The 22842-nt window shown below is 36.9% G+C and overlaps 1 protein-coding gene across 6 annotated transcripts in view; it reads left to right on the top strand.

Moving 5' to 3' along the window:
* LOC128858589 (transmembrane protein 132C) overlaps positions 1–22842 on the top strand; it is an 82822-nt gene that overhangs the window by 19963 nt on the left and 40017 nt on the right. For all 6 annotated transcript variants that reach the window (XR_008454036.1, XM_054094984.1, XM_054094985.1 and 3 more), the window contains exons 2-5: positions 1632–1924; positions 5062–5310; positions 14643–15163; positions 22423–22642. Coding sequence is in view for 5 of the 6 variants with exons in the window: in XM_054094984.1 (XP_053950959.1) it covers positions 1632–1924; positions 5062–5310; positions 14643–15163; positions 22423–22642 (1283 nt within the window). In the remaining variant the exon portion in view is untranslated. The remainder of the gene's footprint in view (positions 1–1631; positions 1925–5061; positions 5311–14642; positions 15164–22422; positions 22643–22842) is intronic.

Below are 22842 nucleotides of genomic sequence, written 5' to 3'. Positions count from 1 at the left end.
CATAATTGGTTAACTTATTGATATAATTATTGTTTCTTGTTTAAGGTTAAAAAGTTCTTCTGTAAAAAAGCTGTGAACTTATTCCCCGACCTAATATATTAACTTTAACAAAGCTGATTGGGCCAGAATTCATTGAGAAAATCGACCCTGTTCTTTCCAGTCCCACAGATGTGCACGTTGGCGGAAGTATAAGGTGACTTTTGCTACGGTGGGGGGGTGTAAACCTACTGGACGATTGAAACACAACCGTCCAAATTTCCCAGTAGGGGCGGCTGTTTTACCAAACGAACGTGACCACCTACCCTAGGTCTATCCCGAGGATCCTCAAATAAAGGATCTGAATTTGGAGATTCGGCAACTGGAATCTCACATACCCATGGGTTGAGCACCTAAAGTAATGAACTTCATTAGCATTAAGGCCATTGTGCAACCTAAGGAAGCAGAGTACAATCACGTTCGGTGTTTCGTCGGTGCGGAACACATGGGTGAGCCTTTTCAGCCGACAATTCATGCCGAACTCATTCACACATCAACCTGGTTTCCATTCACAGGCACAGTGCACAGCACCACAGCAGAACTTACCGCCATAAACACGCGGACCGAAATCGCCCCTGCGAGAGAATGGTCCTAGTAGCGTTGCATCTATTCATACTACTAGTTGATATTGAACAATCCACTCTCCCACAGGGATTGTGTAGTCGACACTCGTCATTAACGTTTTTGAGACCAAAATTCAAAACTGGAGAATAATGCAAGGGTTTCCGAGGGTGGTGTCCTGCCTCCCTTGCTTTTCAGCTCCTATATTTCGAAAGTTCCTCGATAATCAAAGGGAGTTTCATTGATCCCATACCCTGACGATTGTTCAATATTACCGTCCGACAATGATATCTATTGCTCGTGTTGCAGCATTTTTCGAGCTTTCACTGAAATGATTCTCCAACTTTCCCACACTGAATCCATTCTATTTACAACTTGGGCGAAGGATGTCAAATTATCACTGGAATTCGAATTCGATAATACACCAATACCAACCGTAAATATCACCAAGATATTGAGGGTCACTTTCGATAGTTTGCTGTTGTTCTCTCCGCCTACAATATACATGCAAACCACTGGACCTCCCAGAATAAAGACAAGCTATTAATGATATTCCGTGAGAGCCCCTTACCACCTTTATGAACAAGTGCTCCCTGAATATCGTTATCGGAGTCCAATTTCCACCCATTGCAGGCGAAGCTTTTCAGTCACCTTGAAACCCGCATTACTCTGGCACAGTTAGGTTACACATATTTTAGAAACGAAGCTACCACTTACCTAGTAAAATCTACGTATGACCGGCACGTGAAAACAACAGAAGCCGTCTCTTCACGTTCGCCCCTAAACCCACTCATCTATCACATCTCTCCTCTAGACCCATCCCGTCAAAACAGCGTATTTCTTAGACGTACCGTTAGATGATATAGACCACAACGACCAATAACTTCACTGTGCTTAATAGGGTTTTGTAAACTGCTACAACTAGAGCAACAACTTGAATTAATACAATTTATAATAATAAACTAGATCATTACAACTAAATTTATAAAATTTTTTAATAATAATAAAATATTGCATTTTATTAAATTTTTTAGGTATAATTACATGTGTAGAAGTCCATTTTGAGTCTGCAGAGAGTGGCTTTTTTTTTAAACATTCAAGACAGCCGCCAATTGCTCCAGAAATATCCATTCAAACGTCGTCTGTCAATCCAACTAAAACAAGGGCAACATATGATTCTGTCTTGTCAGTTGATCGTTTCACGGTTGTTCAAACAACCCAGCCTGTATCCATTAGAGCTAGCTATGGTCCATTTTCAACTAAACAAACTGTTCCAGCACGTTACATTGTTCCGGATGTGCTGGAGAATCAAAACAATAATCTCAATGTAAGTATATAAAAATTTGCTTGTTTCAGTAGTTTAAAATTTCGATAACACATTTAATATTTTGTTGTTGTATTGAACTTTTTTAACCATAACAAAACCAATCAGTTCATTTGGAGTATTTTCGTGGCCAAATTCTCTGGCGAGGATTATAATTACCTAACTAATTAAAATTTGTGAATAGAGCTATTCTTATTGAACTCAATGAGATACTTGAGACAACCCCTACTCTAATACTTAACGTTCGGGAGTCCTTTTGGTAGTTAAGAAACAAAGAGGGACGTATACTTAAACAAAAATAGGCGAGTGCGAAGAGTTTGAAATGTCGACCGTCCGAAAAACGTCTAAAGATTCTATAACTAAGTTCGACGACTTAAGAAGAACGATGACACCGTTTTGACTAATATCCATGTTTAAAAGTTGAAACGCACACATCTCCACACTCATGAAGGATGCCAGCAACGAAAATCACACATATATACACAAATACAGGGTGGGCCATATAGCGTTTGCTTTTTGAACCACCTATTTTTTTGAGAATGGTAACACAAATGACATGTCAAATGTGTTCATAATTTACTTAAAAGTTTGACATTTATGAAATGGAACGCTATACGCTTGAACAAAATTGGGAAATATTGAAAACCTATTTCCAAAGTGGAGAGTCTTCTTCTTCTTTTCTGATTTTCACATCGGTGGCTACGTCAATAAGCAAAATTGTCGGATTTGGGGCTCAGAAAATCCACACGTTACTGTAGAGAAGCAAATGCATCCACAACGAGTCACTGTTTGGTGCGGTTTTTGGTCTGGCGGCATCATCGACCATTTTTTTTTTCAAAAATGAGCGAGGACCGTGGTTACAGTAAATGGCGAGCGTTACCGTGACATGACCAACGAGTTGTTTCCAAAAATTGAAGAGGATGACATGGACGACATTTGGTTTCAACAGGACGGTGCAACTTGTCACACTGCCAAAGTTACACTCGAACTTTTGGCTACAGTTTTTGAAAACCGAATAATCAGCCGAAATTCTGATATCAATTGGCCGCCTCCGAGCTGTGATTTAAGCCCGTTGGACTATTTTTTGTGCGGAACCGTTAAGGACAAATGCTATGCGAACCACCCAGAGACGATTGATGCTTTAAAACACGAAATCGAAGTTGACATTCATGAATTTGGAGCCCATACTGTCAGTTCGGAGTTCTCGTAGAGAGCTTTGATGAGGCGGATTATCTTGGCGGGAACTCCCTTTCTACTCAGTGCCAACCATATTGCGTCTCGTTTGATACTGTCGAACGCCTTCTTAAAGTCTACGAACAGCATGTAGAGCGGGAAGCGCCACTCTTCTGTTTGTTCTACTATTGCTTCTTACATCGGGTGTCTTTTTAAGATCTGGAGAATTTAAGATTTACAATACGAAACAGAAATATTTATGTAATGAATTGCTAGCAAAGATTTTGGTAATCTATGGAATTTAATTTTTTGCTCTCAGTTTAAGTCAGAGAGTGTTGTTTGTTTGTCATGTTCCACTAGGGATAAGACCAAGTAGAAACACCGATTTTACCATTACTTGTAACATTGAACTGCTGCAGTTTGCTCTTTGTATAGTTTGCACTTCTTCTTCTTGATTGGTACCGCATCGAATACTTTCGGAGCCGGAGCGTTTGCATCTGTGGAGTATCACAACCGCAACTCTTCATGGCAACCCTTATTTAGCTTATGACATGGCAACCCTTAACTTGATCGTTCACACATATGTACATTGTACAATACAATTGAATAGTATAGAATAGAATACAAGTGAAGTAGTTTTCTAGAACTTCTACCGAGACACGTGCAAAGTGATTTAACCTAATAAAATGAAGTACACATATCATTCACACATCAATCGTGTCTTTTATTTATCCGAGACGCCATATATCGATTCGCACGATATGACCGAGCCAACCTAGCCGCTGGATCTTTATTCGCTGCACTATGTGTATGCCGTCGTAAAGCTCTTACAGCTCATTGTTCCATCGCCTGCGATACTCGCCGTCGCCAACGTGCAAAAGTCTTCCGTAGAATCTTTCTCTCGAACATTCCAAGTGACACCTCCTCCGATATTGTCATCATGCAAGCCTCTGCATCGCATGATAGGATGGGCATGATGAGAGCCTTGTAAAATGTTATACATTTGTTCGTCGATAGAGGACTTTACTACTCAATTGCCTATTTAGTCCAGGCTAACTACTAGCGGTGTATTGATGTAGTTTATGGAACTTTAATATGCTACTTTCCCAAATGCAAAAGTCGGGCATACTTCCCACGTATTTAGCACAAGACAAAATGATTACACAGTTTCGGAGAAGTATAAATAGTTATTTATCAGTATTAGTATTTCTGTATACCTATTTTGGTTTTCATGCTTACTTTTCTCAATTTTGCCACATCCAATTGTTGATTCAATTCCACACATTCCTTGTCGAGCAATTTGGATCGGATTGATGTGACGTCATTATTATCGACAATTTTCTCGATACGGGCTGATAAGTTGTGTTGTAAAGTAAAAACAAGATACTATTGTGAACGAGCTCCTGGAAAGTCCTTAGGGATACTATCTAAACGTCAAACTACTAGATACACAAATAAAACCAAAGTGCATCCGTTCTGATTCGTTTATTTTTCGCTGAATTAATAAGATTCATCAGAGAAGAGTGGGAAAAAATACCATTGGAATATGATATTCCGAAACTAATTAAATCAACTAAATAATTTCTTACCCCTTTCACATTCCATACCATTTGCAAAAAAATCGAAATGAATGAAATTCGCGGAAAATAACTGCATTTTTTGTTGTTTTCATCAGTTATGCAAAGATTTTTTTGACATTTATTAAATAGAATAAACATCTTTTTTGTTGTTGTTTTTGTAATGTGTGTGATTATTTAATAACTGTTGGCGCCTAATAGTCTTAGACAAATACAGTAATGGAATGTGTGTATAAATTTTTTGTTTGCTTTTTTATTTGTTGTTGGAATTCTCGATAAAAGCTAAAATTTTGTATTTTTCTTTATTATGCAAAGATATTCTTGACAAACTGTATATAAAAAACTTACCTTGGAGTGCTTATAGGTTTAATTTTATTATATTTGGTTTAGAACACCACAGCAGCACTAATGGAGTTGCAACAGGCTAATATGCATTTGGATATATCTGCACATTTAATAAAATCGGCGATTTCTCGAGACTCACCAGTGTTGCGGGTTCTTTTCCATGCTGGCACAGATCCTGGTGGACACCTTCAAAGGCAACGAATATGCGTCCTGCTGCATATTTCACTGGGCACTCAAATTCCGTTGAAAGGTCGTTGTATGCCTGATGGCGAAGATAACGTCTGTGTTGCTGAGGTAAATATCTCATATTTTTAATGTTATATATTACTGTACGTTATATATTTACAAATTTCACGAATATGCTAGTTTTACACATTTTTATTTATTTATTTAGTCTACTTACATTGTTATACATATATTTATCAAAAACTGAACAAATCTGATGATTGAGTAAATTTCTAATCATGTTACGCAGCAATTTAAAATGAAATGATATATGTACTCGTATACATACATAATCTCAAATGTCGGGCGATAAATATTGTTTTAACTGACACTTTAATTTTTTAATGAAACAGTTGCACTATTGTAATGAAAGATCCTGCCACTCTGAATAAATACGAGTAGTTCAGAAGATATTTCTGACACCTACGATAGACAAGGCACAAACTAATATAATTGCAGCCACTTAACATACAAATTTTGTGTAGATGACTACACATTTGCTCACATCTAAGCAGCTTTCAAAGCGTCTGTCGATGCCAGCTTGCGGCTCGATATCTTGCCACTTTCACTTTAAGTACCACTTTTAGATGTGGTGGCCACGATGATTTAGGGTTGCGATTACAATTTACCGTTCGTAAGACTTTCCGGTAGGTATTTCTGTGGTCCTGATATCTCTAAAAATCCTATTTATGGTCCGATCAAGATCAAACACGAAACATACAGTGACCGACAAAAGTCTACATACAGCCCCTATTTCCACTGGGTTGAAAGTTTGAAAAACTTTACTGAAAAATGTATTTACACAGTTTTATTTGAAAGCTTTTTCTAATCATTAAAAAAATAAATAATTGGCGCATACACCCTTTTTTGGGTGTTTGGCCGAGCTCCTCCTCCTATTTGTGGTGTGCGTCTTGATGTTGTTACCCAAATGGAGGGCCTACAGTTTCAAGCCGACTCCGAACGGCAAATATTTTTATGAGGAGCTTTTTCATGGCAGAAATACACCTGGAGGTTTGCCATTGCCTGCCGAGGGGCGACCGCTACAGCGGATTTACACACGGAGACATCTGGAAGGGAGACACTGGAAATTCTCTTTTGATGTTTCATTCGCGGCCACACGGGCAAAATTGTTTTCGGCAACATTTTGACATTTAATGCTTTAGCATCGTCTGGTTCGGATGTATTCTCGCACGCGCTTACATGTAAAGCGGAAAACGTTCGTCAACAATTTCTTAAATATATGAATGAAAAATGCAAACTGGTTAAATAATAAATAATTTGTTGTGTTTTTATTTAAATATATTTATAAATTGTTGTACTTGAATAAAAAAAAATTAAATTAAAAATACTTCATACATAAATAATTAACTTAAAATTAACTTGAGTATCTAGAAATGCGGGGAAAATTAGAATTCAACATAAACATGCCCCTAATATATTTTAAATTATACCTACTTTACTAGCAAAAATAATCGTGCATTTCCAAGCAGTGTTCGGATGTTTGTCATCTTTGTTATCTTCCGTTTGCTTGAAAACCAACACATAACTCAGAACCGTCTCCCACAAAAGAAGAAAACAAATGAAGCAACTGTCAAAAATTGCTTTAAGATTGGAAATACGAATAAGAAGAGCAAAGCGTTTCGCCAGTACAGGAGACAAATTCCCTTCTCTCTTCCGCGGTCGTCCTTCACCCCCGAACAAAATGTTTCCCTTCCAGATGTCTCCTCGTGTAAATGGGCACCTACTAGGAAAAACTTTTTCTTAATTTTGGTGTTTCACCGAGATTCGAACCTACGTTCTCTCTGTGAATTCCGAATGGTAGTCACGCACCCACCCATTCCGCTACGGCGGCCATAGGTATATTAACATAAAATAGCAAAGCTATGGCAAAAATCCTAAAACCAACGTTGACAAAAGTCTACATACAGTACACAAATATCTTACTCCAGTGTGAAAAACTTCACTTAACTCTAAGTAATATTGCTTCTTAGTATATTATTTAGTTGGTCCACTATTATCATCACTTACTGCTTGAAGCCGTCGTGGCTTCGAGGTGACTAAATTTGTTAACTCTGCAGAAGTTATATTGTTTCAAGATTCTATTAGTCGTTCTTTGAGTACTGAAGCGCTTGAAATCGGATTTCTTCTAATTTTTCGATCTAAAATTTCCCAGACATGTTGAGTAATATTCAAATCTGGGCTTTGCTGTGGTGCAAAGGAAAGAAATAGATAAATGGTAGTTTACCGTTATCACAAGCTAGGAAACCGATTCTGTATGTACACTTTTGTAAACGATGTTTTTGCGTTTTTTAGCGTAACTATGTTGTTTTATGTTAAAGAATGGATTTGTTTAGTTAAGTCGATTAGAAAAATATTTCAAATGAAATTGCATAAACACATTTTTAAGCAAAGTGCTTGTACTTTGTAAACAACGAAAGGGAGGGGTGTATATATACTTCGGTCGGCCCCTGTATATTAGCTACACGAATACAAATACCATATTTTGACTTGATAGGTCGCGTTGGAGTTGACATACACATATTATTAAGATAGGTCTCCCACATTCATATCAAATGCAAATTTTTTTAAACTAATAATAACCGATATTCAATTGTATATGGTTTTTATTTCATAGATTAATATAGCAAAATTTTATAAAAAATAATTCAAGGATCTTTTAAAACTTAATCTAGTGACAATACCAAAAAAGGAAATATGCATGTTGTCATTAAAATATGTACGAAATAGACTCTGACAGACCAGAGTATTGTTTAAAAGTGCGTGGAAGCTTTTGCCGTGTGTAAACGCGAAAAAAGAAAATCAGTAACGGATTTCAAACGTAATAATGTTATATTTGGCTGGAAAATCACAACCAGCGATTGTTCATGAGCTCGAGCACCTTAAAGTAAATAAAGTTTTTGTTTATCGTACTATAACTCGTTACACTGATATTGGTAGCATCGCGAAACTTCATGGAGGTGGTCATCAAATGACTGCAACGTCACATAAAAAGTGAAGAAGCGGATTGAGTGAAATCCCTAACGAAGTGCCAATCAAATGTCGAAAGAATTGAAAATATCTGACCGTAGCATCGCCGTATACTGAAAAATTATCACAAGACTTGACTTACAAGATCCAAAAGCGCTTGATCTCACACCAAACCAGCAACAAGTCAGACTTGAGAGAGCGAAGGAAATATTTCTCTTAGCCGAAAGTGGTCAATTTCCGAACATTGTGTTTTCTAACGAGAAAATTTTTCAAATTGAGCAATTCGTAAACCTACAAAACGACAGGGTTTATTTGACCGACCATTCATACAAGAATTTGAGTAATCGATTGGCCACCAGGAGGTAGCACCCGCCAATGGTTTGGGTCGCTGTAACAGTAGATGGGCGCTCTCCAATGATTTTCATCGAGCCTAGCGTCAAGGTAAATGCGAAATATTATCGGTAAAGTATTTTGGAGGTTGCTTTGAACCCATGGGTAGACAAACGTTTCTGTGGTAGTCCATGGGCGTTTCAACAGGTCCAGGCACCATCTCACAAAGCCCGAGTTAACCAAGGCTAAAAAACAACGTTCCGAACTTCATAACGTCCACACAATGGCTCTCAAATTCACCAGACACGAATCCGATGGATCATTCTCTTTGAGTCATTTTGGAGAGCAAGGTCCGAACTTTTTGGCCAAAAACAACACGCTAATGATGCCACAGCCACCGTATTCCCCAGATCTGGCCCCCTGTGAGTTTTCCTTATTCCCGAAACTGAAGAGGTCCATGAAAGGACGACGCTACGCTACGATTGACGAGATAAAGACGGCATCGAAGAAGAAGTTGAACAAGATAAAAAAATGATTTTGAAATGAATGAAATACTTCGAAGATTGGAAAAAACGTTGGCACAAGTGCATAATATCTTATGGGGATTACTTTGAAGGGGACAAAATAGATATTAATGAATAAATAAATAATTTTTGAAAAAACACAAAATTCGCGATACTTTTTGAACACACCTCGTAAGTCTTTCCATCATGAAACGTTAATGAATACTGAAAAAAGTATGTATTTAGTTTAACAGTAGTCACGCGCGATCTGTTAAAAACCCATATTGGAAAAAGTACCTCCAATATGATCACCCTTTACAAAGACTTACGTCATACTTTAACTGAAAAATTCGACTTTTTTAGTTTCAGATGATTCTACGACGAATGCCGATTGGCACCGCAGAGCACCTCTCGAAAAACATATCTCCAAAAAAACTCTGTCATGGGCTTATTTGTCAATATTTTATTATTAATATTTTTTAAAAACTTGTTGAAAAGATGTACATAAACATGCAACTGATTTTATTAAAGTATCTTAAGCCATATTTCTGTAAAAAATTCAAAAAAAAAGTGTTTTTTTTTTAGCGCTAAACCCTACCACCCCCTTAAAGCACTCTGCAGTTTCAATATTGCCGAAGGATACTTTCCAATTAATTTCACTTAAAGCTCCATCTAGGATCTGAAAGCGACAACTGGCAAAATTAAAGGAAGGATTTGAAAAAAAAAAAAAAAAATCCAAATCTATGTGTAAAGGAATATGGTATACCTTATTCGGCAATATTAAAGAAGCAGCCTGCGATACAACAAAACTAATGTGGTCGCTTATAAAAATCAAATATAATAAACAATTCATACCATTAGTTAATCCATTAATTTGAATTAAACCCATGCTCAGCAAATTGTCAATAAAATAAGATTCAGTAGATCTATTGATATTTAATGGCGTTAGAAAGACTAAGGTTGTTCAATAAGTTTTGCGGTTCAATACACCTTTTTTTTTTTGTATTGTAGAAACAATAAATTGTAAATATTAGACTAGCTGAAGGAAAAATTCGTGAAAAAGACCTAGTTTGCAAAAGAAAAAATTCTTTTTCATCAGGGCAATGCACCAATTACAGCAAACTGCAATCATCACACAGTCCCCTCTGCTACATCTAGTTTTAACAGCATATTTGTCTTTACGGAAAATTACTTAAAGGTTCGGAGCGAGGAACTCTTCATTTAAAAAGGAGTCTCAGGAGTCTCATAACAAAACAGTCATATGCACGTCGTCGGACTTATTTCTTAGTCCGGAAACCTTTTATATATATTAGTAAATTTGTATGTGCTTATTAGGACTTGAACGAGCGACTATTTCTGAGGATTATTTTTTAGCTTGTGTAAAAAATAAAACGGACGAATAGATAGTTTTCAGGATTTTTTTTTACAATAAAAAAATTAAAAACGATACTTAAATTTTTTAGGCTTTTTGTTTAACTTCTTTTACACACAAAAATGAAAAAAAAATTTTGTTTTTATTTTTAATTATTTTAAAAATGGCGCTGAAGTTGATCCTCCCGAAAAATTGGACCTGAACGGTGTTGTCCATTTGTATCTATGTATTAGGGTGTCCGTTATTTACCAATTTGATTATTTTTCTTGCGACGCCCCCTAAATTTTTAGTTTTCCGTCTAAGAAAAATTATCAGATCAAAATCAGCTCTCAATATTCAGAATAAACCTTGCCCCAAACGCGATATATTTCCCATTTAAATAACATGGGATTTTGTTACTTTTTGGAATAAACTTTTCTTTTCTCTAGTATGCTAATTCACAGCTATGAAAAACGCATATTCTGATGGCAATTTTAACTCTCTACAAAAAAGATCTCGTATAATTTTTCGATAAATTGACTCCTTTAAAAGTTAATCGAAGTTAAAGTTGAACTGTGTGTAAATTTCAGACTTTTTCACTTTTGCAGCAAAATTATTATTGTTGTGCTGTGAGTTGCTTCAAAACGTAAACAGACTCAATATGAGCGACAAAATTTTCGTGTGGCACGAACAAATAATACAGCTATCCAATGAGCGCGAGTGACTAAATATGTTTCGGCCTACTCCGCATATCAGCAGAGTTAGGATGGCATTTTACCCTGATTGCTAAACACCGTTTCCTGATATAAGCGTTCCTTCGGATCCTTAATCGATCAGAACGTGCACTATAACTGATCGATTTGCGATTTCGATGCACATCACTACCGAAATAGTGGCAAATAGTATGTACCTCGACCGAACACCGAACTGTGTCGAATTCGTCGCTAGAGTAGCAGAGCCTTGGTGAAGCTTCATGAATTGAAAATTGCTGGAGTAGAAGGTCTCAGTTTTTTTTTTCTGTGATGGAATTCAAGCGTAGTTGTGTGACTGCGTTATATTTGGCTGGAAAATCACAACCAGCCATTGTTCGTGAGCTCAGTCACCTCAAAGTGAATAATATTTTTGTGTGTCGCACTATAAAACGCTACAATGATATTGGTAGCATTGCAAAACGCTATGGAGGTGAAGGCTCGACTTGAACGAAATCCACGTCGAAGTGGAAGAAAAATAGCCAAAGAACTAAAAATATCGCAAGACAGCATTCGACGCATATTGAAAAATGAGCTCAAGGTCAAGGCTTACAAGTTCCAAAAAGCATATGATCTTTCACCCCAGCAAAAAAAAGTTTGGTGCGAAAGAGCAAAAAAGTTGTTGCGCAGCGTGGCTCTATAGGCGGCATCCTTTCTTTCTGCGGCAGCATGACATTCCTCGTCGTACCAATTGTTTTTTCGGGCTCGCCGGAATCCGATTTCTTCTTCGGTAGCGGTACGTAGAGAATGAGAAATGTTGCTCCATTGTTCGTGCATGCCGGTTTGTTGGGCAGAGCTCTCTGAGAGTCGAGTGGCGAATCTTCTGGCGGTCTGTTGTGATTGCAGCTTTTCGATGTTGAACATTCTTTGCGTACGCAGTTTGGCTGCAATGAGGTAATAATCGGAGTCGATATTGGGTCCTACGTACATCTAATACACTAGAAGCGTGTCTTCCATCTATCACAACATGATCGATCTGGTTTCGGGTTTTTCTCCGGGGATAGCCAGGTAGCTTGGTGGGTCTTTTTATGCTGGAATCTGGAACTGCAGACTGCCATGTTTCGGGCCCCGACTGTGGGACCAAAAATTCCCTCCTTGCCCACCCTGGCGTTGAAGTCGCCTAGTACGATTTTTATGTCGTGGCGGGGGCAGCGCTCATAGGAACGTTCCAGGCGCCCATAGAAGGAATCTTTGGTCGCATCGTCCTTCTCTTTCGTCGGGGCGTGGGCGTAAATGAACGAGATGTTAAAAAATCGCGCTTTGATGGGGATTATTGCGAGACGCTCGTCCACCGGAGTGAACGACAGTACTTGGCGACAAAGTCTCTCTCTCACAACAAATCCGACACGAAATTTGCGCTCCTTTACATGGCAGCTGTAGTAGACGTCGCAAGCTTCTATGGTTTTGTTGCCTTGTCGCGTCCATCGCATCTCTTGGATGGCAGTGATGTCAGCCTTTACTCTCACGAGGACATCAACCAGCCGGGCCCTCAAATCGTATTCCTTATTTCGTTTCATCAGTAAAGGTAGTTCTCCCGGACGTTGTGAGCTGCTTGAACCATATGCAGAAGAATCGTCCTGCCCACTCCCAAGTGAATGGCGATCAGTAACTTTCCCCACTTGTGTGGACTTCTACATATGGAACCATCCTCAGTTATTAGTGGAAAATAACATCACGATCACCACGATCACGCTTACAGGGCAATATCCTTTTCATGAAATTTTCCATTACCGAATTGCAAAGTTTCTGCCCTATGTCCTCGATAGCCCCACGAATTCCATCTTTGAGGTCTTGAATCGACCGTGGGCTGTTGACGTAAACCTTCTCTTTCACGTGGCCCCAAAGAAAAAGGTCACAAGGTGTTAAATCACAAGATCTCGGTGGTCAATTGTGATCATCTCTTCGAGAGATAACACGGTTATGGAAACTTTTCCCGTAAAAGAGCAATGTTTTCGTTGCTTGTGTGGCATGAAGCACCAGTTGAAAATAAACGTTGTCCAGATCAATACCATCCGATTCCGGCCATAAAAAATCGTTAATCATCTCTCGATAGCGCAATCCATTCCAAAATAACACCTGTTATTGGAAAAGCCTTTATTTTGCATTTACCTTGACGCCAGGCTCAATGAAAACCATTGGAGAGTGTCCATCTACTGTTACAGCGACCCAAACCATTGCCTGTGGCGAATGCTGCCACGTGGTGTCCAATCGATGACTCAAATTCGTATATGAATGGTCGGTAAAATAAACCCTATCGTTTTGGGAGTTTACGAATTGCTCAATTTGAAAAATTTTCTTGTCAGAAAACACAATGTTCGGAAATTGACCATTTTTGGCCAAGAGAAGTATTTCCTTCGCTCTCTAGTCGGACTTGTTGCTGCTATGGTGTGAGATCAAACGCCTTTTGGATCTTGTGAGACTTAACTTTCAGATAATTTTTCAGTATGCGGCGGATGCTACAGTCAAATATTTTCAGTTCTTTCGTCATTTGATTGGCACTTCGTTGGGGATTTCGCTCAATCCGCTTCTTCACTTTTGAACCATTGCACGTGACGTTGCAGTCATTTGATGGCCACCTCCATGATGTTTCGCGATGGTACCAATATCATTGTAAGGAGTAATGGTGCGATGAACAAAAGCTTTATTTATTTTAAGGTGCTCGAGCTCACGAACAATCGCTGGTTGTGGCAGCCAAATATAATGTAATCACACTATTACGTTTGAAATCCATTACTGATTTTCTTTTTTCGCGTTTACTCTCGGCAAAATGCTTCCGCGTGCTTATAGATAATACTCTGGACTACCATTTAGCCAACTAACAGACAGCTGATGCCCGTGTATCAGTTGCGCGAGCGCTCTGAAATTGGTGACACTTCTTGTGCCGGACCCTGTGTATACATATATTTGTTAACATTTTTATTTATGAATATTTTGAAGTTTTATAATCCACAATTAGCGAAGCCGCGTAAAGTTTCCATTTTGGAATTATTAAATTAAGTGTTGAAGAACAACATTATTTTCTATATGGTATTAGCTATTTATATATTTGGTTGTATTAGCCTATTTGGACGGACTAATTGATTGGGGTTCTATCGAGTGATATTCAACATCAGCTTTTATAATACGTTATTAATTTCTTGCTTAATTTATATTAATTTCTTACTTTGATGGTTTTTCCGTGCACTTTGCCAAAAAAAATTCTCACATTGTGTGCTTTGGGTTTTTTTCCTACTTTCTGCGCGTACTATCCCCGGTGATCGTAAACGTTTTGTCGTGTCGCTTTCTGCTGTAAAGTTATTTAGGAATCATATAATTTTGTATATTTTTGCAATGTGTTAAGAAAATACGTGGATGTCTGCTTTTTGCATACGAAAAACCATCTTACTCAAGCTGGTTGGGTTGTGAGGATTACTTTATGATAAACTTGCACTTTCAAATAACTGATAATGATTATTTTAATTATTTTGTATTTAATTTTAGGTTATCATTCCTTCAATATGGTGGCCAGGATATCAATCAATCAGGGGAAGCAGTAATACTTCACAGAAATTTCCACACAGAGTGATACAAGCATCATACAGCGTATTTGAGCCTTCTCCTCGCAACTTTGAGCAATGTGAGCCCAAAGTCCAAATTCAACCCTTGACAACATTTGCTCATATCCCACTTGTTGCTGCTACGATGCCATTCAAAGAAATTCGCATTGATGATCAACTGACGTTTCTTTTGCCGCAAAATGCATTGTATCCTATGTCAAAAATTTATGTGCCAGTAATTTTTCGTCAAATTTATGGATCAGATATATCTGCATTTACTGTACGAGCTCGCGTAAAATCAGGTGTAAAGATTTTGGGTGCTACGACATCTACCGATTTATGGAGTATATCAATTGAAAAGGAAAATCCCAAGCATACCACAGCTCGAGTTACAGCATTTAGAAAAGAATCAGAAGTGCCTGCTGAAATTAACAATGACATGAAAAATAGAAGTCTCGAGACCAGGTGATGAAATAATTAAAATTTTAGTAATCATTTTAACTTCATTCATATAAAAAAGTACGCGTATGGAAACATATCTGTGTACTTTGATAAAATAATTTATGTAAGTCGACTTAGTTTTTTTTTTTGTCATATCATAAATTGCTTGTTTTGCTCGAAATATTTCTTGAATTAATCATATCTAGCCGTAGCTCAAGTAACCATCTTAATAAAAGTTAAAAAAACTTTAATTTTTAATACCATATGGTAAATAAATCAGAATTTATTGGCTTTAAAGCAAAACCTCTTGAAATCACACAGTTTTGTTTTTGTCAAAAGTTCGCATATATACAGTTCGATTCTAACAAACTGCCTTTTAAGGGCTTACATACAATATGTATTATACGCAATATATTCAATAAAATGTATAGAAACCACCATTAGCTCTAATGGTTTCATAACTTCGAGTCATATTTTGTGTTAATTTTTACGCAGATTGTGGGTTGACATAAGGCGACTGTGAAGACTAATCCACCATTTCAATCCCATTTTGCTGTCTCCACTCTACACACCATCGGCTTCGATGCTTGGGATAGTTGTCTTCTTGTAAAATCCAAGGTTGGCTACAGGGTTTGATTGAAAAGTATTTTTTTTAAGGGGGTCTTCTGGTCTCGAGGCCCTGAAATGAAGGGTTTTTTTGGGGATTGATTGTGACAAATCCTGTGAATATTTAAAAAAAATTTTTTTTTTATTTTAAAGGTACATGTCTTGGCTTTTAAAAAATGGTTTTGACTTTGAAAAAAATTAACACCCGCGACCTTGAAATGGCGCTGAAGACGTCCACCTCCAAACGAAACAGGTCTCCATTTTGGTCACGGTTTTTCCACCTGGGTAATCAGAAAGCAAAAATTAGATATGCGTTGTCTTCAGAGTTGCCCTGGTTAAGTTTTCCCGTGACAGATTTTTTTTTAAACATTTTTTTCAAAAGTTATGCAACAATTTGCAAAAAAAAAATTTTTTTGCTCATTTTTTGAACTTTAAAAGGTTATAAAAAAGGAATGAAAAAAAATTTCAAAAATCGTACACGGGGAAACTTAGCGGTAAGTTTTCCGAACCTTTTAAGACCAAAACCATTGAAATCGGAGTATAACTACTATGAAAAGTGTGACCAAAATGCTTAAAAAACACGATTTTCGGGGAAACGCGTTTAAAGATAAAGTTTATGATGAAAACGGCCGGAGGAGGGTACACTTCGGTGCCCAGAAAAATGTGAAAAAATGCGATTTTCAAAAAATCCTTTCTGTGGCGTATTCTCGCATACGCATACAACAAAATTATGCAAAACAAAAAATCGATTTTTTTTTCGCTGGAGACCAGAAGACCCCCTTAAGCAGTTTTATTAAACCTTTTGAACAATTCGACAAGGAATACACCCTGCAGTTATCAGCTGTGAGCCTAGACAGAAATCGATAAAATGTATCACGATTCCACGCTGCCAACTGAAGTTGTTGCGTAAAATGAAGCACTGCATCAAGGAGCTGTTCGCTAGTAGTGATGTAGTTATATTTGTCTAATTGCTCTGGCTGAATTTGAAAATATTTCCAGTAAGTGAAAGCTTTGACTAGCTTTGTTGCCCTTTATTTTTATTCTGTATCTTGCGATATTCGTATTACGAGGTATACCAGTGCGTGATCTGAGCTCATGTCAAAATCTTCCATAAATGGACTAACTGAATGTTGTTGTAGACGAAAAAATCTATTCAATCCGAAGTTTTCTTTGTATCTGGTTTACTAGTTAAAATTGAATTATTGCACGCTGCAGATCTTTATAGAATTTTCGTCCTTTTGTCGTAATGAGCCTTGAGCCCCATGCTATTTGCTTCGAGTTTAAAGCGCCACCAATTATAAAGCGACCTTGAAAACGATTTAAAAGGGCGGTCAATAAGTCTTCAGATTTCAGCTGTTATCTGGATGGACTGTAGAGATCAATTAATGTTAGTGGCTGTTTTACAGTTTCAACGGTAACGAATGTAGCTTTCCTTTGTGCAACTTTTTTCATCTAATGAGAGCCCCATTTTTTATTAAAACAACTCTCCCATGCGCAATTTTCAGGATGTATGCTGTGGTGTAGTTTTTAAAATTCAAGTACGTTTGTTTCGTAAAATGAGGTTTAGCGATGAAGGCAATGTGGCTGTTTTCGGTATGAAGTACTACTTCCAGCTGTTCTTTGTGCTTGGCTAAACCGTTTGCATTCCATAAAATAAGTTACAGACATTTACATAATCTAAAAACTGCATGTTTTGCTCCAGGCGAAAAATACCTCTTCCTGTTTGTTTAATTTTAATAAAATCGATGCCTAGACACAGGATATTTGAGATTAAATTTTGATGATTTTACAGGGTGGGCTATATAGCGTTTGCTTTTTGAACCACCTATTTTTTGTTGTTTTCATCAATTATGCAAAGATTTTTTTGACACTTTTTAAATAGAGTAAACAAATTTTTTTGTCGTTGTTTTTGTAATGTGTGTATTTATTTAATAACTGTTGGCGCCTAATAGTCGTAGACAAGTACAGTAATGGAATGTGTGTATAATTTTTTTGTTTGCTTTTTTATTTGTTGTTGCCTTCTGTTGCTGTTTGTCTTCTACTTCATTAAGTCGATACCATCCGTGGCCGGCTGCACTTCAGTTCCTCTTATAATATACCAAAGTGAACTTGCTTTGAATATTATTTTAACCTGGAACTTCCAAAGTGTCCAGCCCTCATCATTAGCAATTTTTATATTTTCCATTTCGATAAAATATTTAAAAAAACATTTCTTTTACTGTGACTCGCTTTCCCCATAACCTGTAGAAATACGCAGAATAAAAGAACAACCGGTATCGATGAGAAAATTAGAAAGTGAGTTGATTGAACAGTTTTCTAATTCATAAGTAACGGAAAATTATATACATACCTATATATTTATTTACTAAAGAGAAACATTCTTGAAAGGTATTAAAATAACTGTGAAAACGCAGATCGAAAAAAATGGGAGAATAAGCTGATATAATAAACAGTCAGCGACTTAAACATTAGGACACCTAAAAAATAATAATCGAAAGTCGAATGTACGTAGCCCGCGAAATTTGAAACCTTCACCTTACTTTTTGAACACACCTTTACGTTACGAATATACAGTACGTCAAAAATGAGTACAACATCCCGGTGTTAGGTTATCCACCTGTTTCCTAAAGTAAAATATACAGTCTGTGCCAGAAGAAAATAACCGGTTTTTTTTTCTTGTAACTTCAAAATATATTTTGTTCTGCTTTTTGATGCGTAATAGTCCCACTCAAGGACTACGACGCCAGTGCTAACTCAGGTTAGTGTCCTTCGAAACATTTCCGTAACGTAACGCGAAGCGTTTTGATGCGGTATTTTTATGCACGCATTCGAAAGGGCCGAAATTATCTTACTGTTACACTGTTAAACACCCGGTGAAAGTGAATGTTTGGGGTTGCTTCTCCGAGGGCGGTTTCGGATTTTTGGAACTCTTCACCCAAAATTTAAACGGTCGAAACAAAAATTGTCGAAATTTACAATCGAGGACTTTTGAAGTCGGTGAAAAATATGTATCTAAGAAAAAACAATGATTGGGTCTTGCAAGAGGATAATGATCCAATAAACCCAAAGTCGACGCTGTGAGGCTTGGAAACATGAAAATGGCGTCACAGTAATGGAATGGCCTTCCCAGTCCCCAGACGCCAATCCCATTGAAAATGAATGGGGAATTATGAAAACGCACGTTCCCCTGCGTCGAGTTCGCAAAATCTGGTCCTCTTTGTCGACGAGCTACGTAGAAAATTTGGTTCAAAGCATGCCGAGAAGATGCCAGGTTATACTCGACAACGATGGAGACTACACTACTTATTGAGTAATTGCGACTCGTAGTTTTATACATACTTTCATGTAAAAACATTTTTTTTAACGGTTCCTTTTTTCTGACGCAGACTGTACATTGAAGCAACAATGTTTGAGTCCGTTTAATCGGCACTCATCCTAAAAGAGCTGACAAATGCAGCCACTGGCATTTATGCTATTAATATTTGTTTCAATGATAATGGTGCCGTGCTTTTGTGCCCGAAGTTTTGCGTTTTCATTATTTTTTCATATTTTGCTCAAAAAATGCAAGTATCGTGAGATCATTCCTCATAATTTTTACATTTATCGTTTGAGTGATAGAATTGTTGGTTCAAATAAGAAGGATGGGTATAAAATCAATTGAATTTACACTTAACTCTAAAGTTTTAATTTGATTTAATTAGCTATTAAATACTATTTTTCAATACGACATAAATTCTTACAAAAAGTTATCATGGGGAAGGAAGAAAAAACACGTGATGAAATCGCTCAGGTCCATGCGTACAAGGTTATTGGAATGATTAACATACGAATTTCCATTAAACTGAATCGGTCGGACTCAGCAATAGATAAAATCAAAAAAACTTAAGAAATAGTAAAACAAAAACCAGTAAAACAAGAAACCAAAAGTTCGGCATCAAGAACTGTAAGGGATTTCACTCACTAGTGTGGAAACGTCACATGCAAAAAAATTTAGCCTGTAGTAGTCGACAAGTTTGGAAAAAAATAGAGTCAAACCACTGTTTACGAAGTCACACAAACGTACAAGACTGTCGGCACCTTCCCACGACAGTCGGTTCTACGATACCGGAACGTCTTGGACTTATATCCGGCCAAGAATTGTCACTTCAGCAGGATTCCCCGTATATGTATTGGGAATGTTTATCCTGCTACAACAACAAGAACAACTACAATTTCCAAAACAGAATACCTATATATCTCTGTCGATCTGTGAAAAAATTCAACATCGATGGTCCTGATGCTGTTAATTACTACTGGTTTGGATATTTTGAAGCATTCCAAGCAAAATTTTGAAGGCTATTCTTTGATGGGGTGGGCTGGTTTCAGTTACTACAATAGGACACCCAAGTGCAAAATTTCCGGGCGTATAAACTCAGAATTTGACATATGTTTGTGACTTTATGGATGATCAAATTTCAGCAAGATAATGCTACCATACATGCTCGTCTTGAAATTGGCTTCAGGAATAACAAGTATGAGAGTGGCCATCGCGATCCCCGAACTTAACTCCGATCGAGTATATGTGTGGAACCCTTTCTCGTCGAGTATACGCCAGAAGACGTAATGTCTTTATGGAATATTTTTACCTATTTCCTCTCTCAGAATTCCAAAATGTCGTTCTTTCGATGCCGAAACGGAGGGTGGACTGACTATTTAATTATGTTACACACATTTCTCGACCTTTCTCCGAATAATTTGTTTGTTTTAGAAAAAGTGCCTGTAATCAAATTTTTAATTTAGATTTGACTTTTGTATTGCGTTTAAATATATAACTTCATTTGGTTGTTTTCTAATAAATATTGTTTATCTCTGTCTCTTAGCTTCACAATCTTTGGTGGCCCATAGCTTCATCGACAATTCTTCTCCAATTCAGTCTCTCTCTTGCCTTATTTCTCCAATTCTGAACTTTCATCGCTTTTAAGTCTGCTTCTACGTCATCAAGCCATCTCTTTCTTGGTCGGCCTCTCTTTCTTCCTCCAATTGGACGCAAAGTAAACAACCTTTTTTGGATTCTTTCGTTGGGCATTCTTATGATGTGGCCAATCCATCTAATCCGCTGCGCTTTAATAAAACGTATTATATTTTCACCCCCAATAAGGTTTTCAATTTCGTTGTTATAACGGATACGATACGTGCCATTTTCAAGCCGAATAGGACCGTAGATTTTTCTCATTATGGATCTTTCAAATCGCAATAGCTGGTTTATATCATTAGCTTTCAGTGTCCAGATTTCAGCGCCATAAGTAAGAACCGGATGTATCAAAGTTTTATACATCTTGATTTTCTGCATTCGTGATATAACCTTTGATCTGAACATTTTTATATTTACATATTACGTCTTAATAGCAGATTTAATTCTTTCATCTATTGCAATTGATGTGTCTTTACTCGCTGATAGAATGAATCCTAAGTATTTGAATTCATTTACACTTTCAAAAACAAAATCATCTATGGCTAGATATGATAGTTGGCATCCATATTACATGCTGAGCGAAGCATAAACTTAGTTTTTTCGTCGTTGACATTCAGTCCTATAATTATTGCTTTTGTTTCTAGCAGTTTGAATATGCGAATTAGTTTGTTTTTGTTTTTTGCCATGATGAGAACGTCGTCAGCATAAGCACATAATATAATATATTTGAAAATCTTTGTCAAATATTGTTCCGGACAAGTTAGTTTCTTTTACAACTGTGTGCAACATAAGGTTGAAAATCAGAGCGGACAATGCGTCTCTTTGTTTAACATCAGACAGGACCTGGAAGGGTTCACACTTTTCGTCTTGTACTTGCACTTTGCTAGTAGTATTCTTCAACGTGCAAAGAACCAGTTCAATCAGTTTCAACGGAACGCCAAGTTTTTGGAAACAGTGTTTGATTTGTTTTCTGTCTAGACTATCAAACGCTTGTATAAAATCAATAAATAGGCAGAATATATTAATGTTATGCTCGAATTTTTTTTTTTTTTAATTTGGTTTACCAGGAAACCTTGATCAATTGTTGATCGATTGTTTCTAACGCCACACTGGTATTCATATATTATTTTATCAGCATAAACTTTGATACCCTCGTACACAATATTTGTGAACACTTTGTAACCAATGTTCGATAATTTCGACATTCCGTCTTATTGCCCTTCTTATGTATTGGCACAATTACACTTGTTAGCCATTCATTTTGTATTTTATTATTTTCCCAAATGGTTTTTACAAGATAGTGTATTTGCTTGCGCAAGGCTTGCCCTCCATATTTTATGAGCTCCGTCTCCGTTTTATGGATTCCGTCTTCACCACCTGTTTTATTGGTTTTTAATTTATTTATTGCTGTGGTTACTTCAATTACATATGCTAGGTTCGTCATTCATTATTTCAGCTGTATGGATCTCCTCTCTTTCATTGTTATTATCATTATCATTTCTATTGAGGAGCTCGGTGAAATGTTGTTTTTTTGTTTTACAATAAATATTGTTACAGAATGTAAAACAATTAAGTTTTTTAGAATTTGTATTCAAACACTTAAGGAAAGGCAAGGTTCCTTTGATGAAATTTCGCGGAGTTTAAATTTAGTGCTTGTTACATCTTGACATCCTGCCCTAATATAAATATTGAAATATTTCAATATATAATGTAAATCTCTTTACAGCGCTCTAGAAATATTCTCTTGGCTTCTTGAACTTGGCGATGGTGCAACAGATATATTGGAAGGTGGAAAAATAGTTTGGTATGTTTCATATGTTTATAAACCAGAGAAATCGAAAAATCTGATCCCGGGAAGTACGCTCGGCGATGAATCTAAGAAGAGGGTAACAACAAAACTGGAAATTGACAAAGATGATATACAAGCAGTATTACCAATGGCGAAGGTATTAAAAATTTAAATAAATTCATTGTATTACAATATAGTCTTCTAACGAACACTATAATACTTCTAGATAACTTAGTCATTGTTTTAATTGAATTTAATTAATTACTTAAATAGGCTGATGTTAGGTTCAAACCACATTTTAGGAGGTTTTGTTACTTCAAAGCTTTTTTTCGGCTCAAAATTTTGATTGTCAGCTAG

Source organism: Anastrepha ludens, chromosome 3, assembly GCF_028408465.1.
Source record: "Anastrepha ludens isolate Willacy chromosome 3, idAnaLude1.1, whole genome shotgun sequence".
In the NCBI taxonomy this organism is placed as follows: domain Eukaryota; kingdom Metazoa; phylum Arthropoda; class Insecta; order Diptera; family Tephritidae; genus Anastrepha; species Anastrepha ludens.
Note: the sequence above shows the minus strand (reverse complement) of the source record. Positions and strands in the feature narration are given on the sequence as shown.